The 16,317-nt window shown below is 40.1% G+C and overlaps 1 protein-coding gene across 4 annotated transcripts in view; it reads right to left on the bottom strand.

The window, feature by feature from the left end:
- Positions 1-228: 228 nt before the first annotated feature.
- The window catches only part of csnk1a1 (casein kinase 1, alpha 1), a 37,517-nt gene continuing 21,428 nt past the window's right edge, over positions 229-16,317 (bottom strand). For 2 of the 4 annotated variants that reach the window (XM_034882853.1, XM_034882856.1), the window contains 6 exons: positions 12,526-12,665; positions 12,061-12,139; positions 10,536-10,610; positions 10,342-10,448; positions 9,852-10,000; positions 229-1,035 (listed from right to left, as the gene is read on the bottom strand). In XM_034882853.1, the coding sequence (XP_034738744.1) occupies positions 1,028-1,035; positions 9,852-10,000; positions 10,342-10,448; positions 10,536-10,610; positions 12,061-12,139; positions 12,526-12,665 (558 nt within the window). In that variant the 3' untranslated portion in view covers positions 229-1,027. Of the gene's footprint in view, positions 1,036-9,846; positions 10,001-10,341; positions 10,449-10,535; positions 10,611-12,060; positions 12,140-12,525; positions 12,666-16,317 lie in introns of those variants that run through there. The other 2 variants (XM_034882855.1, XM_034882854.1) reach the window with 2 other exon arrangements.

Genomic DNA, 16,317 nt, shown 5'->3' on the forward strand with positions numbered 1-16,317 from the left:
AGACTGTGGGTTTGTGTTCTCCGCCTTGATACTGATCAGTGCTGCATCAGCAACACACATCGGCAGTGGAGAAGGACAATCGCCGGAAAACAATGAAATACTCATGTAGTGATTGGGGATTAAAATAGTTATTAATGCAATTTGTGTAGGAAGGAACATTTCACACACATTTTCTGCTTGGAGACAGTTTTCATGTACAGGTGCTTGATAATGACTTGTGCTTGGAAGTCTGACTTATGTAATATTTTTATTGGTATTTTTGGAGAAGACCATTTTACAACAGATTTAATAATAATTCAGAGCTCTAAAGAGAGAGGGAGAGAGCCAGAGTATCATTCTACCATTGACTGTTGCCATCAGCTGCTTATATCGTCAACAGGCAAATTCCTAATCACCATAGGAAAACAAAAGAAAACAAGAAAGGAAATCCAACATTTTTGATTTTTTTTTTTTTTTAGTAAATAACATCCAGGGTTGCATCATTCAATTATTTCAGAAACAAAAAGGGAGAACAGATTTTAGGTTTACATGTTTGAACATTTGCTTGGTAAATGGGGGAGTGAAATAACTGACGAGTGAAGAGGGCAGAAGATGCTTTGAGATGTTTCCACTGGGAGAAAAAAAAACAAAAAAAAAACAAGAGGGTCAGATGACTATCTTCTTAACTTCAGTTTCCAAAGAAACCTTACCAAAAGTCAACACTGAAAGGAGAACAGACAGGGATGGATGGGGGAGGGTGTGTGTCTGGGGGTGTGGGCAGGGGGCTACAGCCTCCACATCCAAAAAAAAAAAAAAACTGCTTTCTCATTCTTCTTTTCTTTCGGAGTGCAGAGTTTTATTATATTTACATATGAATATATAGATAACACAGCTTACAAAGGCGTGTGTGAATCTATACATTTCCATTACATAGATAGTTATTATGGAAGGAGAGACACAGACTTTCTGTTTGTCGCTTGTCCAGGAAGAGAGACGTGTTGGTCCTGGTCACCAACGCTTCTGCAGCTCTGCTCTGGGCAGAGACCACTCAGAAACCTAGAGACACAGACAGAAACACAGGCACCATTATTACCTCATCGTTCAGAAGCCCACAGACGGACAGACAGAGAGACAGACCAAGACGCTGGCTCAACAGCAGAGCTGAAAGACATTGACCTGTGAGTCCCAAGAGGTGAGGAAAGGTGATTACTTAAGAGGAATCAGCGTGCATAAGAGGTGTCACCATCAGGCAGATGGCACAGGGTGCTATCCCTCCCAACCAACCGGATCATTTGTTGCACTGCTGAACTAACTGCGGAACAACATTGCTGAACCCGTGTGAGGATGCTGCACCTTAGAAATCCCAGGTGATGAATAGGTCTATAATAATGTTACAGCGTTCCGTTGATAGTTGTGTGTAGTTGAGTGTTTATCCCCAAAAATCTCGCCAGCCAATGCTTTAACTAAAGTAGTTTCTACAAACACAGAAGGCACCAAGGTCCCTAGAAATGCACCCGACGATAAAACTAGATTCATTTGTTTCCCACATTGCAATGTTATCTGCAAAGGCAACAAGGGAGAACGTTGAGGTATCTTTCCACTGTTGGGAGAGGAAAACCCTGCACCCTACCTTGTTTGGTACCTTATGTCGTCTGGCACATCACAACATTTCCCCTTCTTCCATTAACCCCACTGGTTGCTAAGCTACACGACTCACACGACTGCTAGCTGACAGAACCTGGGCTAAGACGTGCAAACTGTACGAGCATTTGTAAAAAACGTTGCTCAATGCACTGTGTCATGATTGACGACTGGAGAAGAGGTGTTTTAAGTTCACCATTTGTGTTTACATGTAAAAAAATATACTCAAACCAATATATTAAACTGAGGCAACATGAGAACCAACACACAGGCAACCTCCCAGCGGGCTGCCACCCTCCTTTCTGCTCCTGATGCGCCCCTTCCCTCCAATTGGACCAGACAACAACATTTAATAACACACACACACACACACACACAGTTCTTCACCTTAGGACTGCCCAGCCCCTCCCTTCAGATAAGACCTCATGAGTCAAACCTGCACCCACTCTCCCTGATTGTGCTGGTGAGCATCCGAGCTACACCCACCACACAGTCGGAACCATAGCAAAATACTATGAACCCATAAAACCTGCCGAACAGGCCTATGTCATATAAGAAACTAACAACTATAACCTACAACATTACAGTGAAATTAAGAATTAAGAACAGTCTCAACTTTGGGAACAGGGCATTGTGAAAAGGGAGAGTTGAGGCCTTTTCACAGTGTGACATGATGGCAGATGAACCACATAGACCAGGTAGGGACTACAGCAGTGTTCCTGCACTCTGTGGGAGTTCGATAGCGCTCATCTTCTCCCACAGGAAAGCATTGTCCCGAGTCTTCCAGCTTAGAGAAAACTCTACTCCGACTTCATTTTTAGTGTGTGGATATTATCAGTAGGTTTCGTGGTTTGCAATATCCAAGTCATCTGGTCCACCACCGCTATGAACTGACTAACCTGGATTAAACTGAGAACAGCTGATCATGTAGTTTAACAGGTAGTTTGTGGTTCGCAATCAAGCAACAAAAAAGATCCACGCACAACGCGAGTGGTCGGATGGCTGTTTTTTTTCTAGATGTACAAATGATGGTGTGCACATCGGCTCGGGTGACAGCAGCTCACCGAAGGGCTAAGCAAAAGACCTTTTCACAGTAGACATTTTGTCTCGTCATAGCAGGAAAAGCACAGCTGAAATTGATAACCAACTCCATGCCATCTAGTGTCCCGGTGAGCTATTGCAGTGAGTCAGCATGCACAGTCCCAGGGCCTCTCCTAAGTGGAATGCAGCCATCATTAATGGCTTGAATACACCTGTGCTTTTCCTACTATGACATGTCAACATGTCAGCCTTTTTAAAAAGGTCTATAGGGCTTCTAATATTTTGACATTTTTAGGCTACGCTGTAACATGATACATATCTCAATATCTACATATTTTCTCAAAAATGTATTATTCAATTCAATTTCAATTCAATTTTATTTATAGTATCTATTCATAACAAGAGTTATCTCAAGACACTATACAGATAGACCACACTCCAGAATTTACAAGGACCCAACAGTTCTAGTAGTTTCTGGTTTAACCAGCTTCACATTCTCTACTCCAGGTTCCAAGTCAAGGTGCGTTTTTTTTCAATGTAAGTTTGTGACCATGGATTTATGTATGTGCAATTGTCAGTTCAATTAAATTTGCAATTCTGTCATGCAATTTAAAACGTGCAAAGTAACAGGAACACTACACTCTGCCTCTGATTGGACATCTCTAACCCGGACCTAATCCAACCAATGAAGGCAATGAGTACTAGAGGGAAAGTGGAGGTTTTCCAGAACTTGGCCCACGGGTCCTAACAGGTCCTACATTATACATGAATGCCAACATGGCCACAGGTGAACTTGTTGCAGCTCAGTTCAGACCAGAGATTTGCGACGAGACCAGTTGAAACTTGCATCTACTTCAACGTCCTGAAACCTGACGTGTGTATCATCTTCATAGCAGTGACTCAGTACTCCTGTTCTACTTTCTTACTTTTCAGGCTCTGTATGTCGCTGAATATCATATGTAGTGTCTTAAAATATGAATGAGAATGTGAGACAAACAAAAACTATGTTTTATTTCTCTGATTCACGGTTTCGTTCAGTCACTCTCTAGTTCACTCCACCCCATACCGTGCTTGCCTTGGCTGGTAAAACAAGTGACGTTGCCTTTCATTCTAAAACCAGGCATTCCATTAGCTGGCTTGAGTTGAGCCGAGACGGGCCAGTTCAGGCCGCTGCAACCTTTCCCTGCAACGTTCTCAAACAGTTATGTCTTGTTGCGACTATTTGCTCTGAAGTGGACTTAAAAATGCTTTAGCAGATGACGTGGATTGAGCATCGGCAACTTTGCTAGGGTGCTAATACTCTCCCAGAGGGTGGAAGAACTTTCTGCCCCAACAGGCCTTGACACCACAGGAATTACAGGCTGTGTCAGTGGTGCGTAGACTGTGGAGCGAGGAGCCGGCTCTTAACACAGCCTGTGTTTACTAGACAGGGAGTGTCGTCCTAACTAAGGACCGGCCTCGATGAGGACTTATTAAATTCCCATTTGAATAAAGAGGCCAAATAAGCCCGGAGCCAAGCAAATGTAATGCAACCCACTAGGCTGTGTTTTTTGCTGGCACATTGAATTGCCATTTAAAAATAAAGACACCAAAAAACATGGCAATATAAAATGTAATCAACTGAGCTTACATTCAAATTATTAGTCAAAATATTAAAACTGTATTGAGGATGGCATCGTAACCATGCATTTAGTTAATTGCAAAAAGCACATTTAAATTGCATGACAAAATTGCTAATTGAATTGACAATTGCAAAATACGTTGGCATTTGACATAAGAGTGCAAAAACCTCGGTTTTTATGTCTGTACCATAGAGTAGCACTTCACTGTATCTAGTTTTAACTTATGACAATAAAGTCAATTCTAATTCTGATTCATACTTCTTGTACACAACCCTAAAAAGAGAGCATGTTGCATGGTTACTTAACCATATTAACCATAAGTAGAGGATGTGTAGTTAGAGCACCTTGTTGACTAACAATGTTCTTCACTTTCACACAGTGACATGTCCATTGAAGATGCATGGACATGTCACTGTCCATCCAACATCACCAAACATTCTTGGCAGGCTATGAGGGGACAAAACTGTATTTCAACTTTGTTTCTATTTGTGTTAACACCTTTCAAGGAACAATTTTGAGGTTAGAAAAAGCTACTTGTTACAATAGTAAATTGTCAAATCTGATCTTTGCCGCCAATTAGACATTAATAAAAGCCAACTATGGTTAATACCTAATGCAACTTTAGCACACCCTGTGTTTCACGTGGGATGATTAAGATATATACACAGGTATGAACGGCTTTCATAAAGAAAGCTAAGCAGTGTTCAGTCAAGGGTTATGAAGCCAGGGTGAATAACGATTATCTCTTTAGGTTGATAGGTCAAGTTTTTCTATGTCAGAGTGGTTTGAAGTGTCCTGCACTGCCTACGTACATTACGACTATGATTGAAACCCCATTTATCTCACCTTTATGTAGCTAGAAAAGGCCTCACTGAGTTAGGCAGCACAGGTATTATGGGTGCTACTCTCAGGTTTTTAGAGCAGATGGGCTAGAGTACATGTCAATAAAAAAAACAAGAGATTTTACTTTTCTTTTTTTAAATAATTCAAATTGGTAGGACTACAGCCTCACATCCACCACTAGAGCAGTGTTGGAACAGAGTCTGGGTAGAGCTGCCAGTTTCTTTTGTACAACTTGAACCACCCTTAAGACCTGGGATTAACCTTAAAAAAACCTATAAGACGGTCTAACAGCTTAAACTTTATTAGACAGTGTTCTAACTCGTCAACATGCCAGTGTTCTGTCAGACAGAAACTACACTGTTGAAATAGGGAATTGAAAGAAAATTCTAAAAGCTTGCATTTTAAACACTTGTCAAATACAATACAGGTCTTACATTAAATTAAAAACTGCATCAGTTAATTCAATACATGTGACCTTTGCCTGTTTATTAACAGGGAAATTGTGTACTGACAGCACACTGTAGTGAAAGGCTGTTAATGCGGCTGCTTTAAGTTTTTCAAAGGGCGCAGAAAAAATTCCAACTGTGGATTCACACTACTGAGGATTGTTAAGTACTCTAAAACATCATGGCCATCATTGCTAGCCAATATGTTAATGTTCAGTGTGTTAGGCCGGGGGAGAAATGGGCATGTTGGAACAGCATCTGGTTTCCCATCAGACTGGGTGTCTCCTGCCATGATGCTCCCTGCCATCAGCAAACCAACAATCTAGCAGAGCCGGTGAGATTCTACGAAAAGGCAAGAGCACGCTGGACCAACAGGATTTATGTGTTAAACAATAAGCTACAACATCTACTTTGTCTACTTTTCATTGAGTTTGTTTAGTTTCTGGACCACTCATATTTTTCTATAAAATGTTTTTATGCTGGCATTCATTTGAAGCTAACTCATTATTTTCCGTATGTGCAACAAAGACTTTCAGCAAAGAAGTGACTGGGGCTTAACAGTGGAAGAAGATGCAATTATATTCATTAGAGGGTTGAGGACAGTGTGTCTGATTTTACAGTATCTTTTTAAATCTGTGTTAAAATCAGCTTTTCAACTTTGACTGTGTGTGTTTAAGACAGGTAAGGTGGAATTAAAAACTTCAAATTAGTTATTCTTTGTCAATGCCTGCTCAACTGGAAATGTATGGAAGAGAAAAATCAATGAGAAAAGTATAGAATAAACTTAGAAAAGAATAAGACCTTTCATGTTTTAAAGCATTACAAGTTGTGAATACATTGCACATAACATTATCAGAAAGCTGGCTTGCTTATGAGTCTGAGTGCCTTTGATTGCTCACAGGCAGAACTAGAAAAGACGCTGTGTGTCAGACATCCCTGACTGACATTCCACACTGGACCTGTTGAAGCCTAAACTGAAACTGAACTACCTGGCAAAGTAGTAAAGTGAAGTGCAACTCAAACTCATGACTCGACCAATCTCCAAAGCTTAATCCTCTATAGGATAACATAAAATAATGGTGGCCTTCATAAGCAAAACCGGTTAAAACCAAACAGTAACATGACATAATGTTAGAAAACAATGACTGTAAACAGATTACTTCACAAAATGGCACAGGTAGGACGACTGATCTTGAACAGGACCCTAGGCAATTCAGAGTTTAATTGTTTGGTACACATTTTGTTAGCCATTGTTCTTGAGTTATTGGAGTGGTAACTCCAGAGGTAAATTATCCTCAGAGTCAGTTACTATGGTAACTGAGCCTGTGAACGTAACCTGGTCAGGAGCAGGTTTTCTTCTCCATCTCCTCCCTCTGACTCAGCGCTCTTTCATTTCCTTATTCATTCAGTCTGTATCAAGAGCATTTTAGCGCAGTTTGATATCTGCATGGATAAAAAACATGTTGGTTTGTTAACCATGTTAGGCAGACTATTAAACGTGTTATTTTAAAAACATGGCGTGTCCTTGTGTCGACAACTCCGTTGATGAAGAAGCTGTATTACGTCCCAGCGAGAAAAACATACATCAGGAGATGATATAGAGGCCCAACGATAGATGCATTTTCATTTCCAGATAACTACCTATCTGAACAGTATAATTTTTCATCCCAGTATATCAGTTATGGAGGCTACATAACCTTATCCGTCCTCATATTACTGACGTCACCCATCATGGACCTGCTCTACATCCCAGCACATTATTTGTGTCGCATTACTTTTTTTTTTCCAAACGGCAGTTTTCTTTACACCATTGTTGATGCGGAGCATATTAGTAAGGCCACTGTAGGAAAGTCCGGAGAGAAGAGTGTGCATCACTCTGAAATGGGATTAATAGTAGTTTACATTTTCGTCCACAGGCTTGCACCGAAATGAAATCCGAGATGTAGCCTATTAGTTTTCACCAGTAATATTATAGGTTCCCTGTGATTAAATATTTAATGAATACACCATATCAGTGCTTACGCATTGACTCAACTAAATACATGTTAAACTCGCAGTATGTGCGCATGGTTATTTTCGTCGACCAGTTTGTTTGTGGTTGTTACCATGGTGAATCGTAGTATCATGGCTCCAGTCATGCTTCCTTTTATTGTGGTGGTGCACACGCTTAACTTTGAATGAACTTACTCGGAGTCGATTGAACCAACTCAAATCAGCTGTTCTGGAACCGAAAACTCTGTTTCCCATGTCAGGGTAAATAAACTCAGAGTTCAGGGTTGACTCAGTTTGTTAAACGTCCTTCCTGAAAAGGGACCCCAGAGTTGGCTGGGAGTTGTGAAAACTGCAGTGTGAGTTGGGGTCAGCTGGAGTTCGGTGCTCCACTCCCCTTTAAGTGTAACTCTTGCTAAATTGCAACCTAGGGTCTTTTTGTAACTGGATCAGAGTCAAACTTTTGTGTAAAAGCACAATTAGGACAGAAGCGCCACTGTTAAGGTTTACCGTATTATTGTTTTGCGGTCAAATGGCCTTTTGAATAGGAGTGCTAGGGGCCCTACTACGATAGCATCAAAATCCCTATTTTTAAAACGCTAAGAAGCTCAACAACATGAGACTTTGCTTTAAGTATCACCAGGGGCTCTACACATGAACACAAGCACTGAGAACATTTAGTACACAGAGTTTACTAAAAATAACTCACTTTAGCGGTTTGTTTTTCCGGTCCCAAGAGTTGATCTCTGAATGCGAGTGAAAAGACTCCATAGAATGAAATTTCATTCTTAAATGAGGCCAATATTGTTTTTCACTGACAACAAAACAAAAGATTATCCGTGCATTTACATGGACCTAAGCTTTAGGGGCTTTTCATCTTTACTCTCCTCCCTTGACTATTTTTGACTGGCCAGATGTCAACGAGCGGAAAAACCAACAGCTACAGTGAGTTGTCAAAACCTTTTAAGTTACGCTTTAAGGTTGGCTAGGAACCAAGTATTTTCAAAGAAATACTGATTGACTGGTATGTTTTTTTAAGGGCTGATACCGATTATCGGTAATCAAGGAGATCAGATATCCATATTTGGAACTGATATACAATTGCGGTAAAATGTATGTCAAAGTTTAGAATAACACAAAAGCCAACAAAACTGTTTAAATGTCTTTAAGCATGTGTTTAATTAAATGCTGCAAAAGAGAACTTTTTAATCTTTATAAAAATAAAAAAGAGCCCTTGCTCTTTCCCTGCTGACCCCTTCTTTGAATGTATTGCAGACTGTCATTCCTGTTGTTGCTTGACTACTACTGTACTTTTAGACCTTACTAAAAACACAATGCTCTAAAAAGTATATTCCTGCACAATCCTGAATCAATGTTTCATTTAGAAAACCATGTGCTTGGTTAGTCAACGTTACAAAGCCTCTCAAAAACTCACTTCACTTCAAGTTGCCTCTCTTCTATTAGTCAGAACATGTTCTTGAATTATTTCCAAATCATTTGGCGAAGTCATTTAGACAACAACTCTTTACCATTTTACGGCATTTGCCATCTTTTTGTTTCCTGTGTGAATGTACCGTGGCAGACCTGACTTGTTTGCCACCCAGTAGAGAGACAGCGGAAACGTCCACATACAGTGACATCATAGGTATACCCTTTATTCCAGTCCTGAAGGACCAATACTCCTCAGGTTGCCGTTTCCAATAAGGAACACATAGTCTCCATCTGCTTGACACCAGGTATGGATCATTAATGTCACAGTCAAATAGCACGGGCAAACAAGTGTTAAGTAAGGAGGGAAAACAATGAAAATATTTTCAACGTGATCCAGTTTGGAGAGGGAATGTTAATAAAGACAGACTACAGAAGAGTCAGAGGTGTGTAAGCAGAGTGAGTTGGTCAGCATTAAAACATTGTCCCAACAGAGAGAGCTTGTTGTCCAGTCCCAACAAAAGGTCAGAATAGCATGGTTACAAAGTTAGTAGTCAAATTCCCCAAGGACGTCTTTGCTTCTGCAAGACAGACCAATTGTATCAATTATTTTACTTGGGCTTTTCTGTTCTTTTAGGGTGCCTCCTGAAACTTTTAATGCTGTTTGGCTTCATCATTCCAACCGGAATAAGAAGCTTTATTTGCTTTTGATTTCCAATTTGGTGTTTTATAAAAAAAAAAGTGGCACTGGGGTGTAGGTTAGGGAATAAAACAATGTCTAATAGTCCTAAATACAATACTGAATGAATATATGAGCAATTGGTGTCTGTAAAAAAACGTCGCTTGGCTGTTTGCTACTAACCTTTCATGTTAGGCTTGGGTTTGTCAGTTTGCTTGCCTGTGGGGGTTTGTGCCTGCTGGCCCTGGACCCCGGAAGAGGCCCCCTGCTGTGCAGCTTTCTGTTTCAGCATGGTCCAGTCAAATGTGTAGTCATACTGGTGGTTCAGAGTCCTAAAATACATAGAAATACCACATCATCCCAATATCCCAACAATCTGCTGTTTGAAATTGGTTATGGAAGGACATAGGAAACATAGGAAATAAGATAAAGAAGCAGCAGAGTCAAACAAGAAGAGGTGATGGCATAGAAATTGGTCTTCCCTTAATGTAGCTTGCTTTGTTCATGTCACTTTACAACAAAAATAGCAGTATACAAACAGAGGAATGAAAATAAACAGTAATTGATGGTAAGAAGCACAGAAGACAGACCGGAAACAGTGCGGGCATCAAGACTGGCCACAGCAAAATGGCATTTTGCTTTATGTATGTGTAGCATGTGTATGCGCGTGTACCTGAAAAGGATGCGGAACAGTTGGCGCAGGTACATGTAGTCTGGAGCCTCCTCAAAGCGTAAGCCACGGCAGTAGTTCAGATACATAGCAAACTCTGCTGGGAAACCCTGGAAAAATGAATTCATTCACAATTAAGTATGTGAATGCGGAGTGAGATCACTTTGACCACGGTGCTTGTTTTAACAGTTTCTTACCTTACAGAGGACCTCAACAGGGGTGGACATCTTCTTCTCTGAGATCTTCTCATACTTCTGCTTCTTTGTAGCAGCCTAAGAAACACAAATACATTAGTAATGCTACTATTATCATACTACCACTCCAGTGATTTTTATACTCTTACAACATTCACTTTTGCAACATAAATGCAGCATCCAAGTTACTATTTCCGCGGCATAACAATCGTGTTGGGACAACAGCTCACTGGCTGCCGTTGTAGTAGTTTAGTAACCTTGACAATGGAGGAGTGGATTAAGACGTGCCCATCTCCGGAAGAAACTACAACTGCTAAATGGCATGCATAGCTATGTAAAGAGGACGTCGACCAACTGGAGAAAAAAGTTAACTGAACACGCTTAAGCAAACAAAATGGGCCGTCAAGTGCTGGCTGGGACTGGTGCATGGATACTGTGGTTTCTGTGTTTAACTTAATTGTTACATTAAGGACCCACAGCTCTGTCGGTCCTTGGGTCTCCTCAAAGACAGAGCAGTTGTGAAAACACAGGAAGAAGGGACTCGACATGACCGTTGCGTCAACATCAGAAGATGACTTCAACTCGGCGACAGTGCTGGATCCCAAAACCCCTGAGGGGCCGGTAAACAAAGTGTGGTTTGATGTTCAACTACACTTCGGGTGCAGAGGAAATGAAGGCTATTGGAAGCTCAAACCCACGTCATTCATCATTAAAAAAAGGGACAAAAACAGCCTTAGGAATGCAACACTGGCCTTCAACAAGCATACAAAGAATCACAATAACCCACTAGAGAAAAATAAAGACAACAAGCGGATTTATGTATGAATAACCTGACAGTCCTTACCAGTTTCATCCACAGAGAAATATCTCTCCCACCTAGCCATGGACGCACTAGGCTTATATCTTAAGTTAATAAGAGGGAAATGCAGTGTCAAAAAGGTTTGGCAAGTGACCTAGTATTAAAATATATAGTAGCCTATTGGCTATCCTTGCTGTAAATGACCCAAGTTGCAGCCTAAATGTAGAAAATGTTATTTTGCTGTGTGTTACCGGTACACTAGAGAGCAATCATCTTGCAACAATGTTGCCCAGAATATGCAAGCAAGAACGCAGAAAAACACTAACCACTGCCTCAGCAGCACCATGATTCAGAAACTAAATCTGAATCGGATGTGGGAACAAGAGAGATCAAAGCCATTGTGTGGCCACAAGTGCAAAACCTCCCTCCAGAACTTAGTGGCCGGAGAAAGTGGAGCAACATCCTTTCTAATACAAGCGACAGACCTCCACCAAGACAAGAAATACAAAGGCTACAAGCAGTTCTCAAAGTCATCCTACTACTAATCCTACTTTACTAATGTAAATAAAAAGACAAATATGCTAGCCCGTGATGAAAGAAATAACTATGCTAGCGCTCCATAGCAACCGCCTTGGAAGCCAGACCAGGAGGGACTATTTTATTGTAAATACTGTTTAATAATAAAAATCTATTTAAATTGTGATGTGACAGTTTGTTATATTTTCATACCTTTAATCCCTGCCACGGCAGACTGGTTCTGTTGAAGTACATCAGCACATAGCCTAGCGACTCCATGTCATCACGGCGACTGCACACAACAACAATATTGATCAAATGTAATAGGCCCTGCCTCTTTAACGTATTTATATTCATAAATAGGTATTATATACAATAAATATACATCATATACACATTTCATTTATTACTGTCATGGAAAATGAAACATTTAGTAAGAAGCTGGTTGCACCAATGTAAGACCAGGAAAAAGAGCAACTTCCAAAAGACTGCTTAGACTAACTGATAAATCAGTTCCCATGTTAGACCATTTTAATTATTAGCTTATTTTCTTGAAACATTTATTCTAAAAAGGTTTTTTTTAATTTTCTTTGGAAAATTGTCCTGAGAATCTAATTAAATGACTGAATTGATGAATGAATCCAAATGAATTGATTGAAATTAAACATTTGCACAGACCTCTGTTCAATGCCCAGGTGTGCATTGATGGAGGCATAGCGTGCTGTGCCAGTCAGGTTCTTGTCTTCTCTGTAGGGGATGTGCTGTCGTGTTCGGTTGTCTCGGTACTTCTTCGCCAAACCAAAGTCAATAAGGAACAACTGATGGAGAGGGAGAGAACACATGGTTGTTATTTTTTCGGAGACGTCCCACAGAGCAATGATAATCCAAAAGTTAATCAGAAATGACGATGCACAAAATTACAGATTTTAATTAATTTTAGCTGAGTCCTGCTAGATATCATGCATTTCTCAACATTATTGATGAAGGAGATCCTTGTTACAGCATTACCATGCACAGGGGGAAGTGTTCTTTCAACAACTAAATTAAAGTAATTTATAGCTTCAATGTGGTAACAGTAGTCTAACACAATTAAGACCCAATGAGTTCTGTAAAAGCTGCATCAGACAGACTTTACTTCCCCTTGTACAGCATAATAGGGACGGTCCATTGTTGTTTTTCTTTTAAGAGTTCAAGAACCTTTTCAGGTTGTAAAAAAAAAAAAGAAAGAAAGAAAAAAGAATAACAACAAGATATACAAAATGAAGTTAATAGAATTATTCACACATTTGTCATTACAGTGTTAGATGCAGTCAAAGGCTCTGATTAATGAATGAAAAAAAAGTTTAGTAAAGAAGCTATGAAAGATGGTAATTAACTTATGATTTTTGCATACAAACAATTCAGCAGCTGAATACAATTAGCACTGTGCTGATGAATGAGGTTGGTTCGTTTCACACTTAACTCATCAAGCAGCCCAGTTTCAACTTCCTTAAAAGGTTTTGGGTGCCAGTTTAGCAGCTGCAGTTTAGCTTTCTTAAAACTATGTTGGTTATCAGTCGGCCATTTTGACTGACATGCCACTTCTTTACATTTACATTTGTAGGAGGTTGAGTTATTGTGGGTAACAGTGTTGCAGAGTCATCAATTAGAATGACAGATGTCATTTGTAATTCTTAATGCTTGTACACTAGAGCACTGTAAACATCCAAGGTATACTCCGTGGTCAGGCACAAGTTGAACACTTCATGAACAAGCAGACCAAAAAGGGAACCTAAAATCATCCCAACCTCACCACGCGTGTACTAACTGAAAATCGAAACGTCCAGACAACCTGGCAATATAAGGGCTTTCTAAGCCAAAACGGGCAACTGGGAGCAGCGGCAAGAGTACCTGTTTCAGCATAACAGGAGTTCAACAGGGCACAGAATGACTGAGGCTGAGGGCTCTGCCTTCATGTTATCCTGCGGCAGCTTACCCATCTGCATACATCCTCAATCATTAAGACAAGCCCTGTTGCTCTATAACCCATAGCTTGTCAATGTTTACCAAATCCAGCACTGTGAAAAGCTGAAAAATCTGTTTCTCGTGTAACAAAGTCAGAGTCAGAGTATGAAGGTCATATCCCAAAAGTGATCTAATACAAGAGAGGGCTTCTATTGCCATGCATGAATATTAATGTGACAACCTACACTGAAGCAGAGCACAGTCAAAGCCAAAGTAAAGCCTGATATCTTTAGACTTAACTGATTTACAACCCTGTAGTTACTACCAAAAGGAACACAACCAGTGGTCGAAAATCTCCTGTTCTCAAACTAGATGCATTTTTAAAGAGAAACCCTACAGGAAAAGTGTTTCAAACACACTTAAGTGACCACATCATGAAAACCAAGACAATATCATACTGTCACCCTGCACAATGTAGGGAAATTCCTTGTTCAAACACAACATAACATGCTCTGACCAAATGTGACCATACCAGACAAACTAGTATAGCCGCTTAGACATTTTGTGTCTTGAAATTCTGGTAAATTAAGATCAACTACGGGTGTAAATGGACTGCATTAGTGAGATTTTAGGTTCATCTCCTCCCCAAGCGTGTCACCATTAGCCAGTCAATCTTTTACATTTTCAATCTTTTACTTATTATGCTATCTGCTTAAATGAAAGGTTTCTTATATGCATTTTAATGTCTAACCGCTAACGTAATCACGGTTCCCTGGTTTCACCCAAATTAAAACATTAAAGCACGTTATAAATGATGGTTCACACTTGTTTGCATCCATCAAACACGTTTACAATACCTGCGTGCACGCTGTTGTGTCACAGAATAGTAGCTATCATATTAGGACGCCATAACCGCAGTCGCAAGTCAAGTTGGCTTTGAAACGTCAAATTATACACCGAAAGCCCGCATTTTAATAATGTAACGTTTGTCTGCTGTGTTTAATCTACTATTGTGAATTGTTGAATTAGTAACGCTACCGGAAATGACGACACTGTAGCGGGAACATTGTGTTAGCTTAGTTCTAGAGGGATTTGTGTAGGGCTGGGCAAGATTGAATATCACAATATTTTTGGCCCAATTTACATCAATATTGATACCACAACGATATTGCAGTGTTGACTATTGATGCTTTCAAAAAATACTTACACAATGAGATTTTTGATACATATTCCTAAGTAATGTGGATATGACTAATGGCTAAAGGCAAATAATAGAACCGTTACAACAATCTGGTAAGTTCAGAAAATTACATCACTTTACTGTAACACAGACTTTAAAACCAGTGAAAGACATCACTTAAGCCATATTATGATATTCCAAAAGTTATGATATCTAGGCTGAATCTCATTTCTTTATCTTACCCCTTCCCCTTGTTTTTGCGTGTTCACGCTGGACCTAGTGGTGTCCCAATATGTTTTGTGATTGAGGGGTAAGGAGTGTATGGCCCTAGGTACCATAGACAGTGAATGAAAAAAATCTAGAGAGAACGCCAGCATACTTGAAACCGAGGGGTAGCGATATACATTGTGCAACAGGCAACAATGGCTGCCGTATCGACCAGAAAGATGCATAAATGTAAGTATTTTTGGCTTAAATAATTGATTTAAAATTTACGACAGTCTTGTTTTGTGGTTTATGCAGTCCTGTACATATATATACACACTTGCAACAATGTTCCTAACTGAAACCTTTTATAAATCGCTTGCTTGCTAATCGCTAACCCTAATCGCTAACGTTAATTAGCACAACAGTCCCGCATTTCTCTGCCTTGAATGGACTGTATACATCGCATAGACTGTGTCTATATATATATATACACACAGTGGTGTGAAAAAGTGTTTGCCCCCTTCCTCATTTCCTGTTCCTTTGCATGTTTGTCACACTTAAGTGTTTCGGAACATCAAACCAATTTAAACAATAGTCAAGGGCAACACAAGTAAACACAAAATGCAATTTGTAAATGAAGGTGTTTATTATTAAAGGTGAAAGAAAATCCAAACCATCATGGCCCTGTGTGAAAAAGTGATTGCCCCCTAAACCTAATAACTGGTTGGGCCACCCTTAGCAGCAACAACTGCAACCAAGCGTTTGCGATAACGTGCAATGAGGCTTTTACAGCGTCCTGGAGGAATTTTGGCCCACTCATCTTTGCAGAATTGTCCTAATTCCTTTACATTAGAGGGTTTTCGAGCATGAACTGCCTTTTTAAGGTCATACCACAACATCTCAGTAGGATTCAGGTCAGGACTTTGGCTAGGCCACTCCAAAGTCTTCATTTAGTTTTTCTTCAGCCATTCGGTGGTGGACTTGCTGGTGTGTTTAGGATCATTGTCCTGCTGCAGAACCCAAGTTCGTTTCCACTTGAGTACACAAACAGATGGTCGGACATTCTCCTTCAGGATCTCTTGGTAGACAGCAGAATTCATAGTTCCTCTTATCACGGCAAGTCTTCCAGGTCCTGAAGC

Source organism: Etheostoma cragini, chromosome 10, assembly GCF_013103735.1.
Source record: "Etheostoma cragini isolate CJK2018 chromosome 10, CSU_Ecrag_1.0, whole genome shotgun sequence".
NCBI classification, from domain to species: domain Eukaryota; kingdom Metazoa; phylum Chordata; class Actinopteri; order Perciformes; family Percidae; genus Etheostoma; species Etheostoma cragini.